This window comes from Pleurotus ostreatus (genome assembly GCF_014466165.1).
Source record: "Pleurotus ostreatus strain PC9 chromosome Unknown scaffold_8, whole genome shotgun sequence".
Classification (NCBI taxonomy): domain Eukaryota; kingdom Fungi; phylum Basidiomycota; class Agaricomycetes; order Agaricales; family Pleurotaceae; genus Pleurotus; species Pleurotus ostreatus.
The window spans coordinates 179,708-198,259 of NW_023503163.1; the positions used below are offsets into that span (position 1 = coordinate 179,708).

General features: G+C 51.5%; 9 protein-coding genes across 9 annotated transcripts; 4 read left to right on the forward strand and 5 right to left on the reverse strand.

Annotated features, from left to right (window-relative positions):
• Nucleotides 1-1,026: 1,026 nt before the first annotated feature.
• Nucleotides 1,027-4,387, reverse strand: PC9H_010381 (uncharacterized protein; the record flags this gene model as incomplete). The annotated part of the gene is made up of 3 exons (XM_036779874.1): nucleotides 1,027-2,609; nucleotides 2,683-3,171; nucleotides 3,217-4,387. The coding sequence occupies 3 exons, from the start codon at nucleotides 4,385-4,387 to the stop codon at nucleotides 1,027-1,029; spliced, it is 3,243 nt and encodes a 1,080-aa protein (XP_036627257.1).
• Nucleotides 4,388-5,640: 1,253 nt separating this feature from the next.
• Nucleotides 5,641-7,640, forward strand: PC9H_010382 (uncharacterized protein; the record flags this gene model as incomplete). Its single annotated transcript, XM_036779875.1, has 11 exons — nucleotides 5,641-5,836; nucleotides 5,898-5,961; nucleotides 6,015-6,081; nucleotides 6,132-6,409; nucleotides 6,464-6,496; nucleotides 6,550-6,643; nucleotides 6,691-6,819; nucleotides 6,883-6,981; nucleotides 7,031-7,255; nucleotides 7,314-7,349; nucleotides 7,404-7,640. 11 exons carry the CDS (start codon nucleotides 5,641-5,643, stop codon nucleotides 7,638-7,640), a joined length of 1,458 nt encoding a protein of 485 aa, XP_036627258.1.
• A 330-nt stretch (nucleotides 7,641-7,970) lies between these two features.
• Nucleotides 7,971-8,401, forward strand: PC9H_010383 (uncharacterized protein; the record flags this gene model as incomplete). Its single annotated transcript, XM_036779876.1, has 2 exons — nucleotides 7,971-7,996; nucleotides 8,056-8,401. The coding sequence occupies 2 exons, from the start codon at nucleotides 7,971-7,973 to the stop codon at nucleotides 8,399-8,401; spliced, it is 372 nt and encodes a 123-aa protein (XP_036627259.1).
• Nucleotides 8,402-8,609: 208 nt separating this feature from the next.
• PC9H_010384 (uncharacterized protein) lies at nucleotides 8,610-9,242 on the forward strand (the record flags this gene model as incomplete). Its single annotated transcript, XM_036779877.1, has 4 exons — nucleotides 8,610-8,692; nucleotides 8,746-8,964; nucleotides 9,014-9,091; nucleotides 9,140-9,242. 4 exons carry the CDS (start codon nucleotides 8,610-8,612, stop codon nucleotides 9,240-9,242), a joined length of 483 nt encoding a protein of 160 aa, XP_036627260.1.
• An 80-nt stretch (nucleotides 9,243-9,322) lies between these two features.
• Nucleotides 9,323-10,210, reverse strand: CPA1_2 (Multifunctional pyrimidine synthesis protein CAD; the record flags this gene model as incomplete). Its single annotated transcript, XM_036779878.1, has 7 exons — nucleotides 9,323-9,457; nucleotides 9,510-9,539; nucleotides 9,598-9,677; nucleotides 9,728-9,803; nucleotides 9,866-10,021; nucleotides 10,083-10,095; nucleotides 10,161-10,210. The coding sequence occupies 7 exons, from the start codon at nucleotides 10,208-10,210 to the stop codon at nucleotides 9,323-9,325; spliced, it is 540 nt and encodes a 179-aa protein (XP_036627261.1).
• Nucleotides 10,211-10,833: 623 nt separating this feature from the next.
• Nucleotides 10,834-12,945, reverse strand: PC9H_010386 (uncharacterized protein; the record flags this gene model as incomplete). Its single annotated transcript, XM_036779879.1, has 8 exons — nucleotides 10,834-10,913; nucleotides 10,954-11,162; nucleotides 11,217-11,782; nucleotides 11,845-11,987; nucleotides 12,041-12,115; nucleotides 12,179-12,303; nucleotides 12,420-12,764; nucleotides 12,821-12,945. 8 exons carry the CDS (start codon nucleotides 12,943-12,945, stop codon nucleotides 10,834-10,836), a joined length of 1,668 nt encoding a protein of 555 aa, XP_036627262.1.
• Nucleotides 12,946-12,997: 52 nt separating this feature from the next.
• On the reverse strand, nucleotides 12,998-13,922 carry PC9H_010387 (uncharacterized protein; the record flags this gene model as incomplete). Its single annotated transcript, XM_036779880.1, has 3 exons — nucleotides 12,998-13,517; nucleotides 13,569-13,741; nucleotides 13,803-13,922. The coding sequence occupies 3 exons, from the start codon at nucleotides 13,920-13,922 to the stop codon at nucleotides 12,998-13,000; spliced, it is 813 nt and encodes a 270-aa protein (XP_036627263.1).
• A 392-nt stretch (nucleotides 13,923-14,314) lies between these two features.
• PC9H_010388 (uncharacterized protein) lies at nucleotides 14,315-16,563 on the reverse strand (the record flags this gene model as incomplete). The annotated part of the gene is made up of 9 exons (XM_036779881.1): nucleotides 14,315-14,532; nucleotides 14,580-14,788; nucleotides 14,837-14,967; nucleotides 15,037-15,170; nucleotides 15,547-15,718; nucleotides 15,770-15,882; nucleotides 16,113-16,215; nucleotides 16,255-16,381; nucleotides 16,439-16,563. 9 exons carry the CDS (start codon nucleotides 16,561-16,563, stop codon nucleotides 14,315-14,317), a joined length of 1,332 nt encoding a protein of 443 aa, XP_036627264.1.
• A 1,048-nt stretch (nucleotides 16,564-17,611) lies between these two features.
• PC9H_010389 (uncharacterized protein) lies at nucleotides 17,612-18,505 on the forward strand (the record flags this gene model as incomplete). Its single annotated transcript, XM_036779882.1, has 1 exon — nucleotides 17,612-18,505. The coding sequence occupies one exon, from the start codon at nucleotides 17,612-17,614 to the stop codon at nucleotides 18,503-18,505; it is 894 nt and encodes a 297-aa protein (XP_036627265.1).
• Nucleotides 18,506-18,552: the final 47 nt, after the last annotated feature.

The window sequence follows — 18,552 nt, forward strand, 5'->3', positions numbered from 1 at the left end:
AGCCAAAAGCGAGCCAATTTGGATGCTCACCGAGTGCAGGAGCCGCGTCAGGCATCTTGGATGATAATGGGCTACCGCGACGCGATGGGAGAAAGGAGCGTGTGCATGCTGACATAATACGGGGGAACACCCATCTGGGGAAGTTGTGACGGCCGTGTCACTGCGCCATTGGGTGGTGAAGGCCCCGTTTCGTGAACGAGGTCAGAACATAGCTTTAACCACCAGATAAAAATCTGAGAAATTCGCAGTAGGTGTGTCTATATTGTACATGCTCAACAGCACTCATTTGGCCCGAACAGGCAACGGGAATTCGTCGCAATCAGACGTGCACCAAAAACCGCGCCATTGGCCGGTCCAACACTGTATATATTTGGAATCGTTGAATTGCGATAGCCCGGCGTAGAATGGCGTTAGCGATCCCCGCTGACCACCCCATCCCTTAACCAAATCATATCGTCCAAGAGGAGGGTCTATCAGACGGGAACCTGGGGTCCAATTGCCACGGTCAATCACGTCTCTTTCACAAGCAATGGCGCCATGAGTAAGTCTAGCCGTTTGAAGCCCGTTGGCTTTCCAAGAACCGTTAGTAAGGCGCACAATGGGCGTAGTGCGCAGGACGCCGAACAAGATATCATTAGTGACGGGTTTACTGTTGGTCAAGACTAGACACTGTGTGATAGTAAATGGCCCGATTGTACCTAATATACCTATGATAGGAGGGATACATGAACTAGGTAACGATGATTGGAGAATGATATGAGGAAGATAGATGTGGGGTATGCAAACAACATAGATCAGTGTGCAAGAAGAAACCAGGATGCTGTAAAACTACAGAAGTAGGGAAAAGCTGCAGTGATAGTGATATAGATACAAGGATATCATCCGAATCAAGGGTACCCTAACGATAATGTCTTGCGTTTTCCCCGAAAGTTGAGACCTGGAGCATATGCGTTACGCTCGTTTCTTCATCTGTTCGCCCAAATTCCATAGAGAAACTGGCCTTTCATCGAATACTATGGTCCTCGATTATAATGGGCCGAGACTTCTGCTCCTCATCCCACTCACTCCAATCCCCTTCCCCCAAACGGGCACTTTCACCGTTACAGCGTGGGCAGGGGCGCTCTTCATTGCCGCAACAGGTGTATGCTGTCCACTGTGAATACCAGCGGGCGTAAGAGGCATCGGCGTCGTAGCCAAACCAAGGCCGAAATGATCGCGCTTCTGTGGATGATTGGACCCTAAGAACACAGGGGTGTGCGAGTGAGTCCAATGGTGTGTCGTAGGGTGAGGGTGAGCGTATTGCGGACGTAAATGATGCAACGAATGGATGTGCGAATCCTTTGCGAAATAAACCGACGTGGGTGGCGTGCTCCCCGCTCTCCGACTCCGTACGATTCCATTGATGTCCAAGTTCCTATCAGCCTCCGCATCCTTGCCCTTCGATGCCCAGTTGCCCTTTGCCATTATGGCGCCGTCATCACCAAGTCCACGTCGGCTCCCCTTGTCACGTTCGACTTTGAAGAACCCAAAACCAGAACTGAAAGAATGGTGGTGTCGAGGAGATGCAGAACGACCGCTCGATAGTGGTGACGAGGCATCGGTATCCAAGGTCCCTCCACTTCTCTCAGGCGAGATGACGCCCCTCTCAGGAGAAAATAGGCGGTCGTAAGCAGTAGTCCCTGCTGCCAAAGAGCCCATCTTGCTGTCCGCCATCGAGGCTCTTTCTCCTGCCCAGCCTTCCAGTTCGTTCACCGTATCCATGCCCAGAGGCCGGCGGATCCGATCGTGCTCCATCCCAACAACAGCATCACTACTGCCACTGTCGCTTCTGGACATGATCTCGATCCCGCTTTCGAACGAAGTTAGTACATCCCCTGGCGGCCGCAACCTCACGTATTTTGATCTTCCCCTCGAAGCGTCCTTCTCCTGCAAACTTTCTAAAGACTCCATAGCCCTTGACCTCGCGCGAGTTCCACTACCGCCACTACCGCTCGACCGGCGAGTAGTGTTTCCTTGCCCTCCATTGAACGTAGCAGAGAATCCCGTGTCCAAGGGCGTTCTGGGCTGCACGCTTGGGCTGGGGGAGCGAGACAAAGCAGCGTAGTGTTTGCGTAACGGCCGGCCCCGTTCCACGGTGACAGGAGGGAAGCCTAATCCTGCTAGGGGAACGTGAGGAGACGAAGAGGTGCTCGATATCGAAAGGTGGGCGGGAAGTGGCCCATTGTCTTCCTTATAGAGCAGCGGAGACGGCGGTAACTCGTTGTTGGGAGAAGTGGAGGAGGTTGCCGGGGAAGGGGAGGTAGATCTTTCCCGTGATGAGGAGAGCGGAATTGCAAAGGAAAGAGAGGATACAGGGGATGTGACTGGCGCGACAAAGCCCTTGAGGGGAGAGAGCGGCAGTGGGGATGCAATTCGGCGACGAGGCGTACGAGGAGCGTCATGGACCGTACTTCGCGGCCTGGAATTGATATCGCTCGAAGTGAAGCCGTCCTGCTCCACGCCCTCCGTAAGCGGAGACAACATGCCTATAGACGTCGGAAGCGGCGACACAACCAAGGCCGAATCGGAATCTTCTTGGCCGTGGTAGGACGTTGGAGACAAAATATCAACTACACGCACAAATTGAAAAGAAAGGCTGTTACAGAAAACGACTATGACTGCTGAAAACTTGAGGTAACGTACCACATAGATTCCTCGGTCTCGAACTCGTATTTGGTGGGGACGGATTCAGATTTGACGCACTCGGTGAGGAGCCACGGAAAATCGAATTATGCAAAGCTGACAGGCAAGGCCTGGTCCGCTCAATCGCTCCATCCCCACTCACCTCAGAAGACTTCAACATGGGCTTCTTCATCTCCTCAAGGTCGTCTGTCGTATCTGCAAGGGATATAAACGGATGCTTATCAGCGCTTGCCGATCTGTGTCTGCGTGTGTCCACATCTCCTCTACAACTATCATCCTCGACAGTCGGAGTAACATTTGGCCAACAGACATCCATTCTCTCAGCTTCAACACCCTCCAGAATACGATCCCCTTCAACGCCCCACCCAACGCCCCATCCTGCTTCATCCACCTGGTCAACTGTCCACCGAGATCGAATTGATCTCGATAGGCAACCACGCAGCACATTCTCGGCGGCACGCCCAATCCCCGGTGGAATATCATATGCACCTAAAAACATGTCAGCTTATGTTTATAGATTAACAGCGAACTTACCGTTCAGGATTTTCATCTGTAAGCGCGGCTCGAAGGCATCTGAAAATGGGAAACGGCCCGTGAGCAAAACATAGAGCAAAACTCCTAGAGCCCATATGTCTTGGGCGGGATTCACGCCGTCCAGGAGCCGTCTCGAATGGCTCTGTGCGGAAGGAAGAGAAAGGGAGGGAGGCATCAAGAGTTCGGGCGCAGCATATGGCAGTGATCCCGGCTGAACCTTCCCTTGTGAAGGCGAATCACTCGAGACATCGGTAGTGGTCCGCCGACGTGAGCGGGAGGGAAGAGTGTTGGATTTATGGAGCGAATGCGAACTCCGCCTGAGAGACAGATGGCGATTGAGTATGTGATAGTGAGGGGGCGGAATGATCTGTGAGCTGCTGGGTATAGTGAGAGATGCGGTACGAGTGAGGGCGACTATACCCGCATCTTCCCTCTCGAGATCGTCTTCTTCGTCATCCAGATTGTCGCTCTCGTCACTAGAACTATTATCTGCGTGTCCACTCCTGCTCCCTATTCGCCTCGCCATCCCAAAATCGGATATGCGGCAATGACCTTGTTCATCAACCAGCACGTTTTCGAGTTTGATATCCCGGTGGACATAACCAACGACAGTATGCATATATCGCAGACCACGCACGACTTGTCTAAAGAGCATACCGGCGTCATCTTGATTCAGCCCTCCAGCTGCGCTGTCATCCTGTCGGCGTTGACTCTTAGCATTCTGCAGTATGTCAAACAGGGTCCCGGCCGGACAGTACAACGTAAAGAAGAATGCGTACGATAGACCTGATGCAGGCAGAGGGCTGAAATGAGACGAAAAGAGAGGTAGAATGTGCTCATGAGAGAGTGAGGCCCAGATCGCTGCCTCTTTTCTCAAAGCAGACTTCTTCGACGCGAGGGTGTTCTGAGTTTTGACAATCTTGCATGCGACAACGCCACCAGAAGAAGCCGTGGCTAACCGGATTATTGATGTCGAGCCGTATCCAATAACGGCGCCCAGAGTGTATCCATTGATGACTTGGCCTTGGGAATCAGGCGGAGGGAGTGTGTTCCAGGAATTGGAAAGCGAGAGAGACGAAGATGATGGTGATGAGAAAGCACTCAGAAATAAGGCTGCCGGCGACGAAGCTACGGTGTTTGGAGAATTTACGACTTTCGCTGGAATGTCCATTCAACGGTGGTAAGGTGGTGGTGGTGGTATGGAGGAGAGGAGGATGAAGGGAGCCCATGGGCGGAACTACCCCGCATTCCCACATATTCCCACACTAAGGGCTATGGTAAGTCATGTGATCAGTCCGCAACCCTGACAACACATTGAGTCCGACAATGGTCCGATGACTCTTTTTGACGCGCCGAAAGGCCAATTGCCACTCACAAAGCAAGGACTGTGTACGTCGTATCAAATCGGCTGTGTTTTTTTTCTAATGCCGGGGCTGTCATCTGTCAGATAATCTTCCAGGGATCAGAGCAACGGCTCGAAGCTATGCAACGTTTTGACCTTGCGCGCCGCAATGGTGCAGTACTGTAGCCGTTGCAGGACCCTGTATTCCCCAAACTACAAAGCTGCCCAGCTAACTCCGTCTACAAAGTTCAGGGTTTGGTGACGACGGCGAACTCTTGAAGTACCAACGGAAGAGCATCGTTGACGGGCGCCTAATCTAAAGCGGGATAGATGTCCGAGCTTGAGCTTGAGTACCGCAGCGATGACAGTAGGTAAGATCTGTAAACGTCGTAAATAAATGGCAAGCTTGCTGATTATCACCACGGGTTCTCTAGCTGTTCGCCCGCCTTCCACGGACCTCTCATATGATCTAGTGCGAACATGCTCTTAGTGAGATATGCTGCAGCCACCCGTATGAAAGCTATTTTTATGGAACTCAGCGTGGGTCATACAAATTCTTTGCGTGGTTCTTGTGTTCTTCCTCCTCAGTATATCCGACACCACATGTCAGAGGAGACAGACACTACGACGGCAGAAGCTCCATTGATCACTTATCAGTATATCAAGCAGACCCGCCATCTCAAACTAACGCTCACCCGTTCCGCGCGCTAGGTGCTGCTTCTTTTTTAAATCTCGATACACGCATGCTTCCCTCACACTGAGATATGTATTTCTCCTAGGTATGCCCTCGGGCTTCGTACAGGAGATGCACTCGCACTTTGTATCTTGAGGGGACGAGGGTTGTATTGTGCCACAAGTACACACACGCGAACTTGTCCTCATCAAGCTTTATCATGACGGAATCCAGTGTGCATGTGCACGCATCATCCGATTAGGACACACCGTCAGACAGAGCACACTTCTACGAATTCTGTTCTATCAATCGTGCTTCGCTGGAACTTCCGCTAGGCGATGCTCAGGATAAAGAGTTTGAGTCAAAGGGTCTGAACCCCCGAACGTTCTGGTTCTCAAACTCATTCGCCATGATATTCGGTGCTTTGGCAGCGATTCTTCCTGCTCTCATCCCCTTGGCAGATGCAGGACAGATACCTGTGGTCGACGGCGTGATTGGTGGCGTACCCGCAACCTTCAATCTCACCGAAAAGGCGGACTCGGTCCTAGCGCCAGCTGCCACCACCCCCGGCCAGTTGCGCATCGTTGAGAATCATGGTGTTTGTGGTAAGCTTATTCAATCTACCTTACACTGCAGAGAAATGGTGATATTTTCATCTTCCCCTAGAAACGACCCCGGGAGTGTACCAAGCTTCTGGTTACGGCGATTTGACATCTACCAAGAGTATATGGTAAGATGCTTCCTTGTCGTACTCTCTTTCAAGGCTAACCACAATGGACCTAGGTTCTGGTACTTTGCCGCTCGCAACAATCCAGACACTGCTCCCCTCGCACTATGGTTCAATGGAGGAGTATGCATTTCGACCCACTTGTCTGTTACTTCTGCTGACTGACAATCCAGCCTGGATCTTCATCGATGATTGGTCTTTTCCAAGAGAACGGGCCATGCCGTATTACCAACGATTCTTCGACTGTTATCAACAATCCTTTCTCATGGAATACTAACGCAAACTTGCTGTTCATTGACCAACCCGTCGGCGTTGGTTTCTCTCACGGCGACACGACCGTCGGCACCAGTCAACAAGCTGCCGCGGACGTATGGTCCTTCCTTCAAATATTCCTCAAGGACTCGCGATTTGCCTCTTTGCAAAAGAGGGACTTGGCTATCTGGACCGAATCGTAGGCTCAGTTCTTCTTTCGTCACAAATGAACCTGCTTAGATGTCAATCATAGATACGGTGGACACTACGGACCCACCTTCGCTGCGTTCGTGCCTCCTTTGCTGACTTCAGTTGTATTCTCATTCACCTTTTACGTAGTCATTTCTTGGCTCAGAATTCAGCCATCTCAGCGGGTACCGTTACTGGCCTCCCCCTCAACCTAAAGGTCTTAGGTGTTGGCGATGGCCTAACAGTAAGCTCATCCACTTTTGCAGATCCGCGGACCCAACGTTATTCCAGGACCCCCTTAATCAATACCCAGGATACTTGGCATACGCCGCTAGCAACCCGTACCACCCTCTAGTATCTCAATCCACTATTACCCGCGCTACCACTGCCTGGACGCAATCGGGTGGCTGCCGTGACTTGGTGGGGGCCCCTCTTATCGTTGATTAAACAGGGGTGGACCCTCACTCTGTTCTTCATTGCCAGATCACCCAATGCAACGCTGGTGGAACCAACAGTGTTTGCTCCAGAGCGCAGAGCTTCTGCAACAACAACATTCTTTCTCCGCTTGCCGGAAACTTTGATGTGAGGCTACGCCTTATTCCAAAGAGCAGGTTCTGACATACATGAACAGGTTTACTACGTGCTAGCGACCGATCCCGACCCATACCCGCCCTCGTTCACCACCTGGTTGAACTCTGTACGTACCAAGATTGGAGGCGAGGTCACCTACACTACAAGCAGCAACAAAGTATATAGCAACTTTGCGGCTACTGGTGATTGGATGAGGAATTCGCGTCCTGATTTGGAAACAGTCATCAACGCTGGAGTTAGAACACTCATCTTTGATGGTGATGCCGTGAGTCTCCTTGCTCGACTATTCTCGAGGCAGCACGTTACTCACGATTGATACGTAGGATTACATCTTGAACTTCAATGGTGTCGAAGCGATGGTCCGTCACCTCTTTCCTCTTTCCCCGCATCTACTTAGTCTTCTATTAACTTAGGTCGACGCTCTGCAAACGAAGTTCACTTCTCTCTACAAACAACAAGCCTTCCAACCATTCGCCGTCGGCGGCAAGACGACTGGCCAATTCAAGAACGCCGGAACATTTTCTTACCTACGCATCTACGGTGCAGGCCATGAAGTCCCCGCCTATAAGTTTGGAGGACTGCCAGCTGGCCAGGCGGCTCTGCAATTCTTTACTCAAATTATGAACAACTCTAGTTTGAGCTCCACATAACTACGCACGGCTTGTAAAATATGAAAGTGAATAAAATCTTGTCTTTTCGTTTAGGAAGTTCAACGCGTTATTGGCCAATTCAGTGACAAACCTCGACATTCGGTAGCTTGACCATTCTAGCCATCGACTCTTAGAGCAGCGGTTAGCTCGGGGGTGAGTTTTCAGGAGTGCAGCCTACGCACGCAGACAGGTATCATTGAAGGACCATTGCTAGCTAGCATAATTACAAAAGCCATGAATAGGGCCAGTAAGGCACCACCAGTGCTATCGCTTCCTCCAGCGTGGTTCCTGCACCAGACGCACACCACTTGTTCCCGTCGCTGGTTCACAATGCTGTCGAGTCAAGTGAAGTTAACGTGAGTGATTGCAAAGCATAGCTCGCAACAGGTTTCTCATACGTCGCCCATACGAACAGATGGTTCACACTTTGCGTTGTCATGTTCTTCGCAGCATTTACTGCAGGGGCTCCAGTAGAGGCGAAAGACGATCCAGTCAGCGAGTACCTGTGCGACCTCGGTCATAGACACCCCGGCTCAGGCGCTGCTGGACACATTGGTACATTCCACCCGCTCCCCAAACCCCCGTTTCAGCCGCATAATCCAGGAATGCCCATAGTGCCGTTACCGCGCAATCCAATCGCTGTAGCCGCTCATAGCGAGCACCTTCCGTCCTCGGAACACGCTGCGCCGGACTGGCACACGCTTGTAGAGCCTTGCTCACATGAAGGAGGGAAGGTCGAAGGGAAAGCGCAGCAAACTTGAGGCTCTCTTCCGCTGCCCAACTCATCGTTGTACTAGTATACAAAACAATCTATCTGTCAGCTACTTTTCAATATGGTTAGCCAGCCTACATAAGGTTAGCCGCATGCCGAACTTCCATACGCCAGAAACATCTTACTAGAGCATCCTGCTAGCTGCCAGGCATATGAAATAGCTACCTTGCCAGGTCATTCTGTTGAAACATACCGCCATGTTACCAGCGTCGCCCGTGCTCGCTGTTGTTCTCTGGTCGTTCCTGAGCAGCAACGTAGTGGCGCTGCCCGTTCCTGCAAAGTAAGCAATTGTGGACTTTCACCGAGAAAGATGAAGCATACTAAGGGGTGTAGGGAATACGATCCATTCATCCATGGGCTGCCTGGATGGAAACCGTGGTTCGGAATAGGACCTGTGGTTCGTCCCATTCTTGAGCACCAGGCGGAGTATGACTTGGTCCTATGCTGCTATGTCAACACTGTTGATCAAGGAGGGTACTTTAGGTTAAAGAAACTGGCAGATGCCAAGAACAAAGGCGTGGATGTCGCACAGGGAGATCCACCAGAGGAAAGGTAATAAGCCGTGGGATCGAAGACCGCACATCTTGACGTCTCGATCCAGCGTCCCAACAACTGGAATCAAAGGATGGAACCCCCTCTTTGGCAAAGGGCCTATCATGTTCCACCGGAGACCGCAGAGGTGATTGGATGCTGCTTGCTTTATACATCCCACTAACGCCAACCCCAGTTTGGTCGGCACATCGACGACGTCTGCTGAAGGTCAACCTGTTGGTACCTCCGCAAAAGAATCGAATGCTGACGCAGTCTTGCCCTACGGTCTGGGTCCATAAGCAAAAGGGATGACTGAATGATGCGACGCCAACGGTTCATTAAGTATTGTATGTAGTATTAGATAAATGTACCGTAAACCTCATGCTACTGTACCGGAGGCGGTGATGGTGACCTTTTTCGAGGGCGTGCCAGCGGCTGTGCCAGCCCTTTCGATCGTTTTCACGACGTCCATTCCTTCAAGAACCTCGCCGAAAACGACGTGTCGCCCGTCAAGCTGGGGGATCGGTCAGTCCAGTGACATTAAGAAATTGAAATTCGAGACGTACCCAGCTTGTGACCGCGGTGGTGATAAAAAACTGTACGGTGATACGGAATTAGAAAGGGACTAAAGCCGTGAAGAGACTTGGTACGCACCTGAGAGCCATTGGTGTTCGGGCCGGCATTCGCCATGGAAAGCAAGCCAGGTTTGGTATGGCGAAGGCTGAAGTTCTCGTCTGGAGCTTGTCAGGACTTTGCCGCACTCACTGAATCCAGCAACACTCACCTGCGAACTTCTCTCCGTAAATCGACTTTCCGCCCGTTCCATTGTGACGCGTGAAATCACCACCCTGGCACATGAACTGAAGACATAAACCTCAAGTCAGCCGTCAAATTGCGCATCCCAGAGCCACCTAGTACGTACATTCGGGATGATACGGTGGAAACTCGACCCAGCGTAACCGAACCCATGCTGGCCCGTTGCAAGCTCCCGGAAATTCCTTGCAGTCTTGGGCACAACGTCGTCGTACAGCTTGAAAACTACGCGCCCCGCATTCTGGGAGTCGATTGCAATGTCGAACTGTACATCCGGTTGTTTAGACGCTTTCCCAACGGTACATTCGTATTCTTGTGAGACTTACGAAAACGTTTGACCTGTGCACACGAAACCCAATAATTCAGTGATGAAAGCGCGAGGAATTGGCAATGGAAGTACTGACATATTTTTGACAGAGGCCGACGAGCTGAATCTGCGAAGAAAGGACGCCATGGTGTAGTATTGGAAGGAGCTTTTATATTTTGAGGAAGGTGTCGGGCTGAAAAAGCGGACGCGTGTGATCACGAAGTTCTATGCATCACGTGAATTAGTCTTAGGGGCAAACCCCAAAAGGGGTGCACATGGTATGTGCCTTGCGCGCAACCATATGCGCGAACAAAGTACGAGGTCGTGAAATGACACGAAAGCATATGAACATCGCCGGAATGCACCCCGAAATTCAGGCTGTTCATTGTTTTTTCCGGGTATAGTCGTTGGGTTCAAGGGACGTTTCATGGATTCATATGCTGCCACGACCAGCAATGGACCAGATTAGCGGCACCGAAGGGACACATACTAAAATCTGATCCCTAGCGAGTTTGAATCTTGAGGCGTCGCGAAGCGTCGTGTAAGTTTTTAGTCGGCAAACAATCATGTTGGGCGCACTGTCGTTGGCGCATCAATTGCTCATGCTACAAACCACGAATTTAGAGGCCCCCCGGTCTCAGAAGTCAAATAACAGCGCAGTAGGTTGGCATAAGCGTATATCATGGATTGCTTGCATATCTCGACATGTATGTAATGCATATGGACACCTCGCACTTTCGTCACATTTAGACAACGAACAATCGAGAGAATTAAGGAGCGTGGAGAGTCTGCAAGAAGGTCTCGCCGGCGGCAGACTCTTTCTTCTTCTTCTCCCCGCGCTCTTGCCTGACTGTAAAACACCACAGATCAGCATAACTCGGTAAAATCACTGGTTATGAACTTACGCAGTTCTTGCTTGCGAAGCGTCTTGGCGTAGGGGTTGAGGCGGAAGAGCACGGTCTTGTTCGTGAGCGGGTTCTTCTTCTGCGTCCAAGGGCGCTTTTGGACCTTCTGTCCCGCAGGGCGAACGACAGACTGGATTTCGTCGCTGTTGATGAGGCGCGTGACATCGGGGTTGGAGATTTTGGCAGTGGGGAGGCTAGAAGACGCATAATTAGATAAGAGGCCTAACGGCAGTGACATTGGGACTTACAGGTAGTCCTTCTTGTATACAGACGCCTTGTCGAAGGTTCCGTAGACCTCGTCAAGGAGCCCGAATGCACCTTCGGTCCAGATCACAAATCGGCCGAGATGGCCACCAGGAGCGAGCTGGAGGAGGTTCAGCCTCCTCACGTTCACCAACTCTACACCGGGCAAGTTGCGGAACGCTTTCACGATCCCATTGTCTTCGTTGTACACGACAAGGGGGCCGCGGCGCTGTCTGTGGCGGCGATTGCGGAGCTTGCCCTTGCCTGCGCGCAATTTGCGCGAGTTAGAAACCTTGACGACGTCGGCGTAGGCGTGGAGCGCCTTGAGGAGTGTGACGGCCTCCTTTGTCTTTTTGAACGACTCGGTGGCAGCGCTGACGACGAGGGGGACTTCTTCGATCTGCTCAATGCGGTGGCCACGAGCAAGGACGAGAGAAGGGAGGGCAGAAGCGGCGAGGGCAGAAACTACGGCAAATCGGCGTTGGTTCTGGTTGACCTTGACGTGCCATTTGCGCCAGATCTTGGTGGGGGCGAACATGCGTCCACCACGGCACATGTTACCGAATGCGGCCTATCGGGGGGGAGGGGGGGGTCTTGAGAATGCAAGACCATCTACAGTAGAGGCAGACATACCTGGCCAGATCGGTGGGTTCCTCCGCCACCTACACGAGGAATACGGGCAACAGCGCGACCAGTACCCCAGGATTCAGCGCTAGTTTGGTGGCCAGCCTTCTCGCTCACAGAGTATGCTTGCCTGCGGTTCTTTGCGATGCTCTCTGACAAAGACCTTCAGAGATTTCCCCCTGCGCAACGTATATGATCTACTCACTGTGAACCTGCGAGACGACATCGAGCCTAATCGGAGCAGTCAATACAGCAGGAAGCGGAAGTGAAGATGAAGCCTCTGTTCAAAAAGTGAAAAGTGCATCAGCAACGCTCCATTGAACGAGAACATGATTGCGGCCACCTCCAGAGGCAGAGCGGACGTTGACTGTTGGGCGGGAGGCCATTGTCGAGGAGCTTGAGGTCGGTCTTGATGATTTGGGACGTTCGAATGCCGTTGATTGGAAGGTTTCGGCAATATCCGATGTACTGTACAGTTGTGTGAATTTGATTGGTCATCAATCGACTCAATCCTTATTGGTTAAATCTACTTAGGGCCTAACTAAGTACAACAGTCCCTTCAAACTTTTCACCGACACGAGCACTTCTTCTTCTTCTTCAACTTATTTCCCGATAGTGACGACTTCTGCGTCGACATGTTCCTCAGAAAGTGTTCTCTTCGCGCATTCAGCTCGGCCCACGTCTTAAAACCCAACCGCTCGCCCTCTTCCGCCGATATTGGCTCCTCCCTCTGGTAGAATATATCATATGTGTCTTTGGTCCATTGATCCTGCATACCGAAACGCTGGATAGATAGGACGCGCTCAACCAGATCCAGTGTCTTTCCCATCCGTTTTGTCGCATACGCGCCGATCAAGTCCATTTTGTATTGCTTCGCAACAGCACGGATTGCGGACCATTGCTCGATGGACGGGCTTATGAGGAGGCTCCTGGATCAATCGATAGCGATCAGACTGCGGTCATTGAATAAGAATAATCGGCGCACTCGTTGTAAAGCAGCCAAAGAACCCAAGAAAAGTGCAAACTGTCGACATTCAATGTGATCGTATCGTTGGAACCTTCAATCATGTCCCATTGTTGATCCTGACCAGGCGTCATTGGACGAAGCATTTGGCTGATCACGGGTGATTGTTGTTCTAGAAAATGTCGATGGATGCTAAATTTATGTTGCCCTGCCTGTACGCAAGTTAGATGGATGAGAGTGAAGCCCGGTGAAGTAACTGACGTAGACAACCACGTTTGCGCCTTCTACATTGCACTCAAACGGTTTAGAATCGTCGAGAACTTCGTACTTTGGAGGGGCGATCGGAGGGTCATCATGAATGATGATGCGCTGGACAATATTCTGAACAGTCTGCTCTTCAGGTTGCGATTTGAGAAGCAGAACCTCCTCTCGGGCGTGCCCGATCAGAACAGAGGCGAGGATCCCAATGCGTTCACCCTCTTCAACTGTCAGGCGGCCCTGGCGTTCACAAATATGAACGAATGCGGCTCGTGCCCATGCACGACTGATCTTATGGCGATACCTTTGTTGGACGGAGATGATTAAGATGGGATCGGCGGAAACCGAGAGGCCCTTGAGTCTATCGAGTGCCAGATTCTGAACATGCGGCATTCGCAAACTCTCTGCAGCAAGGAGGATACGAAGCCATTCGTCCCCCGATGCTTGCCGTTCGAGCGACCTAAATAGCCAGTTATTAGTAAAACAGCTCTCACCGCAAATTGCAACTCACTTGTCGTAGAAAACCCATAGAAGCAGGGCGAAATCTTCCACAGTAACATCTTTCAAGACGAACGCATCGTGCTCGTGCATTCCGGTGGGACAAGGCGACTGGAGTTCCTCTTTGATCACGCCTGAATGCCTCTGCAAGAAGTGCACATGGACACGAAACAAGCTGTTCTCTACCTGTTCGTGACAAAGCGATAAACGTGAGCGCCAGACCCTATCCAAGGACGGCAATGCCTACCAGTACGTAGAAATCCCCATCATCCAGGTAGTATTTCTCGTGGTTAAACACCGGCACAGCAGGTGCTTGGATGAGAGGAGGAGGGAAATCGATTTCGACTTGCTGGTCTGGAGGGGGCATGCTGAATTAAAGGTTGTATTCTCAACAGCTTCGCCACGCCTCTTATGTGAGAGTGCCGCGCACTGCATCGTGGGTCCATTGATGAAGTATAATAGAAGCCTCAACCTAATGCAGAAATCGAACAACCTAGCGACTGGAATCTTGAACCTGAAAGGGATCGAGACGCTCGTCGAGTCCTACATTCGGACAGCTTCTGATTCCCGGATAGGAGTTCGACGGGGAATCGAATTCCCATCTAGCGTCGAGGTCTGCGAAGGAAGCAGTGCTGAACCAGGAGGTACGTTGTCATTTGTCATATAGGGGATAGCAGCGAACACAGGAACGGACTATTCATATTCTACGACTCGTGAGTTATCAGAACACAGGAGCGTACGTTAGCCAATCGAGAAAGGTCACAGACCAACAACAGACGTATTGAACGGCACGCTTATTTCCCACTGTAGGTGCAAGCGCACCTTACGCTGAGGCGGGACACAACAGCGCCAGGAGAGTCTACCATCAACACCATCGTTATCGGCGGGCGACAACTCCGGGGCACCTGGGTTTGCGGTAAACCACTGAGCGCTAACGTTCTCGTCGATATCAATTCTGCTAGAAGGCTTTTGTGATGCTAGGGATAAGGAGCTCGAGCGTGGCGATGGGTGCCAAGGGGCGGACTCAGCAGCTTAACGTTGATTCGAGGGTCTTCGGCTTTGGGTATCTGGTCTATCACAATGAGTTCGGGAATACTTGAGGACCCCGAGTTCGTGATTGTGACTTGTTGAGAGTACTCATGAATGACTGCCTTTGAGGTACGCTGGAGGAATCCGGCTTTGGAAGTCCTCTTGGTTTGTGGGTGATAGTTGACATTAATCGCAGTGTCGATGCTGAGGGTGAGTCGGCACCCCTAGTGTAGCAATGGCGGTAGAACAAACCCCAAGGGACAATCAAAGGTTTCTTGAGGGTGAACCATGGGAAGGGAGACATTACCGACGAAATTGCCGTCAACGTAGACACTATTTCGGCCCGGGATCAAGATAAATTCGGAGTCATTTCGGACAGTCGCCTGAAATCAAAGCGCGTCAGTATGGCCGTATTCAGATGGACTGATGAACCCGCTTGCCTGTAGATGAACTCTTGCATCCTTCTTAGGAATTGTTATCCATGTGAGTTTGGTGTCGAGCTCTAGTTGCGTGATGGTGACGTCGAGGTTGTTCCCGCCGTTCGGTACACTGACTTTGCCAGGTACGAGATATGTAGCGTATATATCTGTAAATGGAGAGTCATCGGAGTGGCTCCTGGGTCTACGGATGATTGTTGCAGAATTTTGAGATCGGATATCCTCGGGTCCTGGACGGACTTCGAGGTCTAGAGGGGTCGTATTCATACGGTCCATATGCATTGTCATTAGAGAGGGGATAGGAAGGATAAGGGTTCGAGAACGGAATTGCGTCCATAGTCTTAGACGAACTGGAATCATTCACTCGGCGCGACGCGACGCTTTTCTGTGAGTCTCGCCGGCGCTGGTACCAAGAAGGTCGGGACGGTGTTAGACTAGGGCTGCGAGGACGTTCTCTTCGATTTCCCGAGACTCTCATGCGATGGTAACCAGGCGGCGGGCTTCTTGACCGACTCCTTGACCGACTCCTGGCACGCCTTTCGCCTGAGATAGATCGTAGTGGGGGCGGGATTATGGAGACGTCGGTTTGGGATCCCCTGCGATCAGATGCTGTTGTTATCCAAGGATCTAGTGTCGGTAAATCAGTGTCAAACGATGGCGTAGCAGTCTCTAGAATGAGGGCGACGTCGTCCCAGGACTAGAAGAGGGTGAATAGACAGGTGTACGGAGAGTAAGAAGAAATACGTACCTCCCCCGTGGTTTGTTTGATAGAAGCCCTATATAAGAGCGTGGCTTGCTTCTCTGCTGACGTGGTATTCGCCCGCAACTCGTACTCCGGGGTCAAGGAGGCGTCGGTGACACCTAAATAGGATTGGGGAGGTCAGCATGTGGCAAGAATTATCCCTGAGCAGCACCGACAGTACGTCACGAGGAGTTCTGTTTCGATTCCGACTCCGAGAGCAAAGTCATCTGCACGCTATGCTCGAACTCCTGAAGATCGTCCGAATTAGGGGAGTACACGACGTGGCCCCGTAGGGAGCTAATTTGTGCCTGTATTGACTTGAGGGTACGCTTTGCATCTGCAAGCTGACCATCGATAGAAGCCGCTTGAATGCTGAACTCTGAGAGCGCCTTCTCCAACAGGGATGCTCCGTTTTGTGCAACATTAGCCGGTGAGGCGATCGACTCCATATACTTATCTAAGAAGGCACTTGAACGGTTACATCACTGTACAAGAGCTTCTGCCGCCTCTCTGCGGCTAAAGTTGAGGGAGTTATCAGGATTACTTCGCGCCATTGAGTCCACTGGAACCGATGAAGTGGTGACCTCTGAAATGGTTGCGGCGCCATTGGCCTCGAGCCTAGAGAAATCGATTCACAAGATTAGAAAGAAGGGAAAGAGACTTTCCAAAACGTACTTTACGGATTCTGTGAGCAAGGAGCGAGGTAAACCGGATACAATGACGTTGTTTCGACCAGCCTTGGCGCTGAACTTGAGCCGCCGAGAGACCTCCGCGCGACAAGGGAACAGGCGAACGGCCATGGTCCATTATTGGCATGGCGCTGCAGTGTCTGGATCACTGGGATCACCGCCAGTGCGCACTGGTTGACTGCGATTCTTTATAATATATACTATCTCCCTCACCATCGTGATGCTGATAGGAAAAAGAAAGAGTTGCGTTGCGCGGACCTGCTAGGCCGTGGAACATACCAACCACAAGTGACGAAGGCGAGGCTGTTCAGAGCGTGAGTAGTCCGTGAGATATGACAATGTACCCCGTGGAGAACGCGAGGCTGCAGAGGTTGGTTTATAGTTGTCGCGGCAAAAACCTTCGAAATATCAATACGAGTGCCAACGAAGTTGATCCTACCAGAAGAGTTGAACTGGTGCACCAACTATGATGATTCCCGGGGCTGGACCTGGGATACAATTGAGCCAGGTCGGGGTATGCTGAAAAAAGAAGTCAAAACTCTGTCTGACATGGGGGAAGAAGATTAACCACGGTGCAAGTTCGAAGCAATGTCTCCTATATACCACGTGGTGCGTAAGCTTCCGTTCTCAGTGGTTCACGTTGAAGGCACCGTTGTCGCTGTCAATGTTCTGTATCTAGGGTCAAACTTGTGCGTCAAAAGTCCAGACATCCAAATCGCTTCCAAATGTATTGAATCCAATCAACGCATGAGGCATTGAGGCTGTACTAGTTTTTGACGGGCGAATGCGTATGAATTGATGCTGTCGTCACCCTCCCTCCAAGCTCTCATCCAGCACAGACTATAGCGGCACTTAGCAGAAAGCCCTCATGGTAGACGAAGCTGCATCTACAGTGTCCCATCTGCTCAGTAAGCGATCCGACCCTCAGCTCACGCTCGGCCTAGCAGTTGGTTTCGGGGCAACAGCGTTGGTGCTCACTGCCTTCATATCTTTCCTACTTGGTCATTATTTTGGAAGGCGGGCGGCGTTGAACTCGTTGGGCAAAGATCGAGGCGAGTTTTTCATTTAAGTAAGCGAGAGCGGGACCGCTCATTCCTTTGCGATGTTGGAATGTCGATTTGTTCATATAGAAGGCACTGGCACCGTATCAAATCAAGACATGGCTATAAGACGTCGTTCCAAGTTGCGTTCAACCGCTGGTTCGTATGATCGCGGCACGAAGACGACGAGTGGATACTCCTACACGGGCGTTACTACAACCGATATCGAATCCATCAGGACGGAACCGTCCATTACGATGCAAGCCCGCATGCCTGCAGCGTCTTCCGAACCCAGGATGCCTATCAATGCTTCCGAACTTAACTCGAGTACCACAAATCCAGACTTTGGTGGGACAATATACGGTTCTTGGTACGGAGGAGGTATTGGGGGTGGTGCGAGAAGTTCCCCAGGCCACCAAAGCCAGGCCAGCGCATCTATGAACGTCCCTATCTCCACATCACCCCCTCACAATCTTCGCCCCGGAGCGCTTGTTTCAAGCAGACCGTTTACTCATGGAACGCCGCTGACACAGATTAGCGAATCTACCTCTTCCTCGGCTTGGTCTCAGCCTTCACCTCCACAAACCCATCAACGAGTTTCTTACGTAGACTCCGGCGCGGCGACCGGCATATTGCCTGCTGTAGACACAGACACGTTGCAGACGCCACCATCGAGTGCACAACACGCGCATGCAGCAACACTGCCCACTCGCGGTGCAGCTGCTCCAGCACCGATATTGTCCGCAGCGAGTACGCCTTCACCACCTGGCGCGGATATTAATCGTTCTCCTACAACCTCTGAGCCGCCGAGCTACGCTCACCACGAGTTTCCAGGAGCCGCGAAATACAGTTCCTTCAGCAGTGTCATTCAAAATGAGGCTAAACCGCCCACCACCAGTAGTAAAGGGCCGATGGGATCGCTCAATACGGCAAGCAATAGTGCAAGTAGTAGCTCGAAGAAGCCAGACCGTCGAAGCAGCGTCGTGTTCGGACCTCGGGCTGCCAAAGCTTAAGCTACTACTCTAGGTATACGTCTAACCCCCGCTCCGTGCTTTCTTGT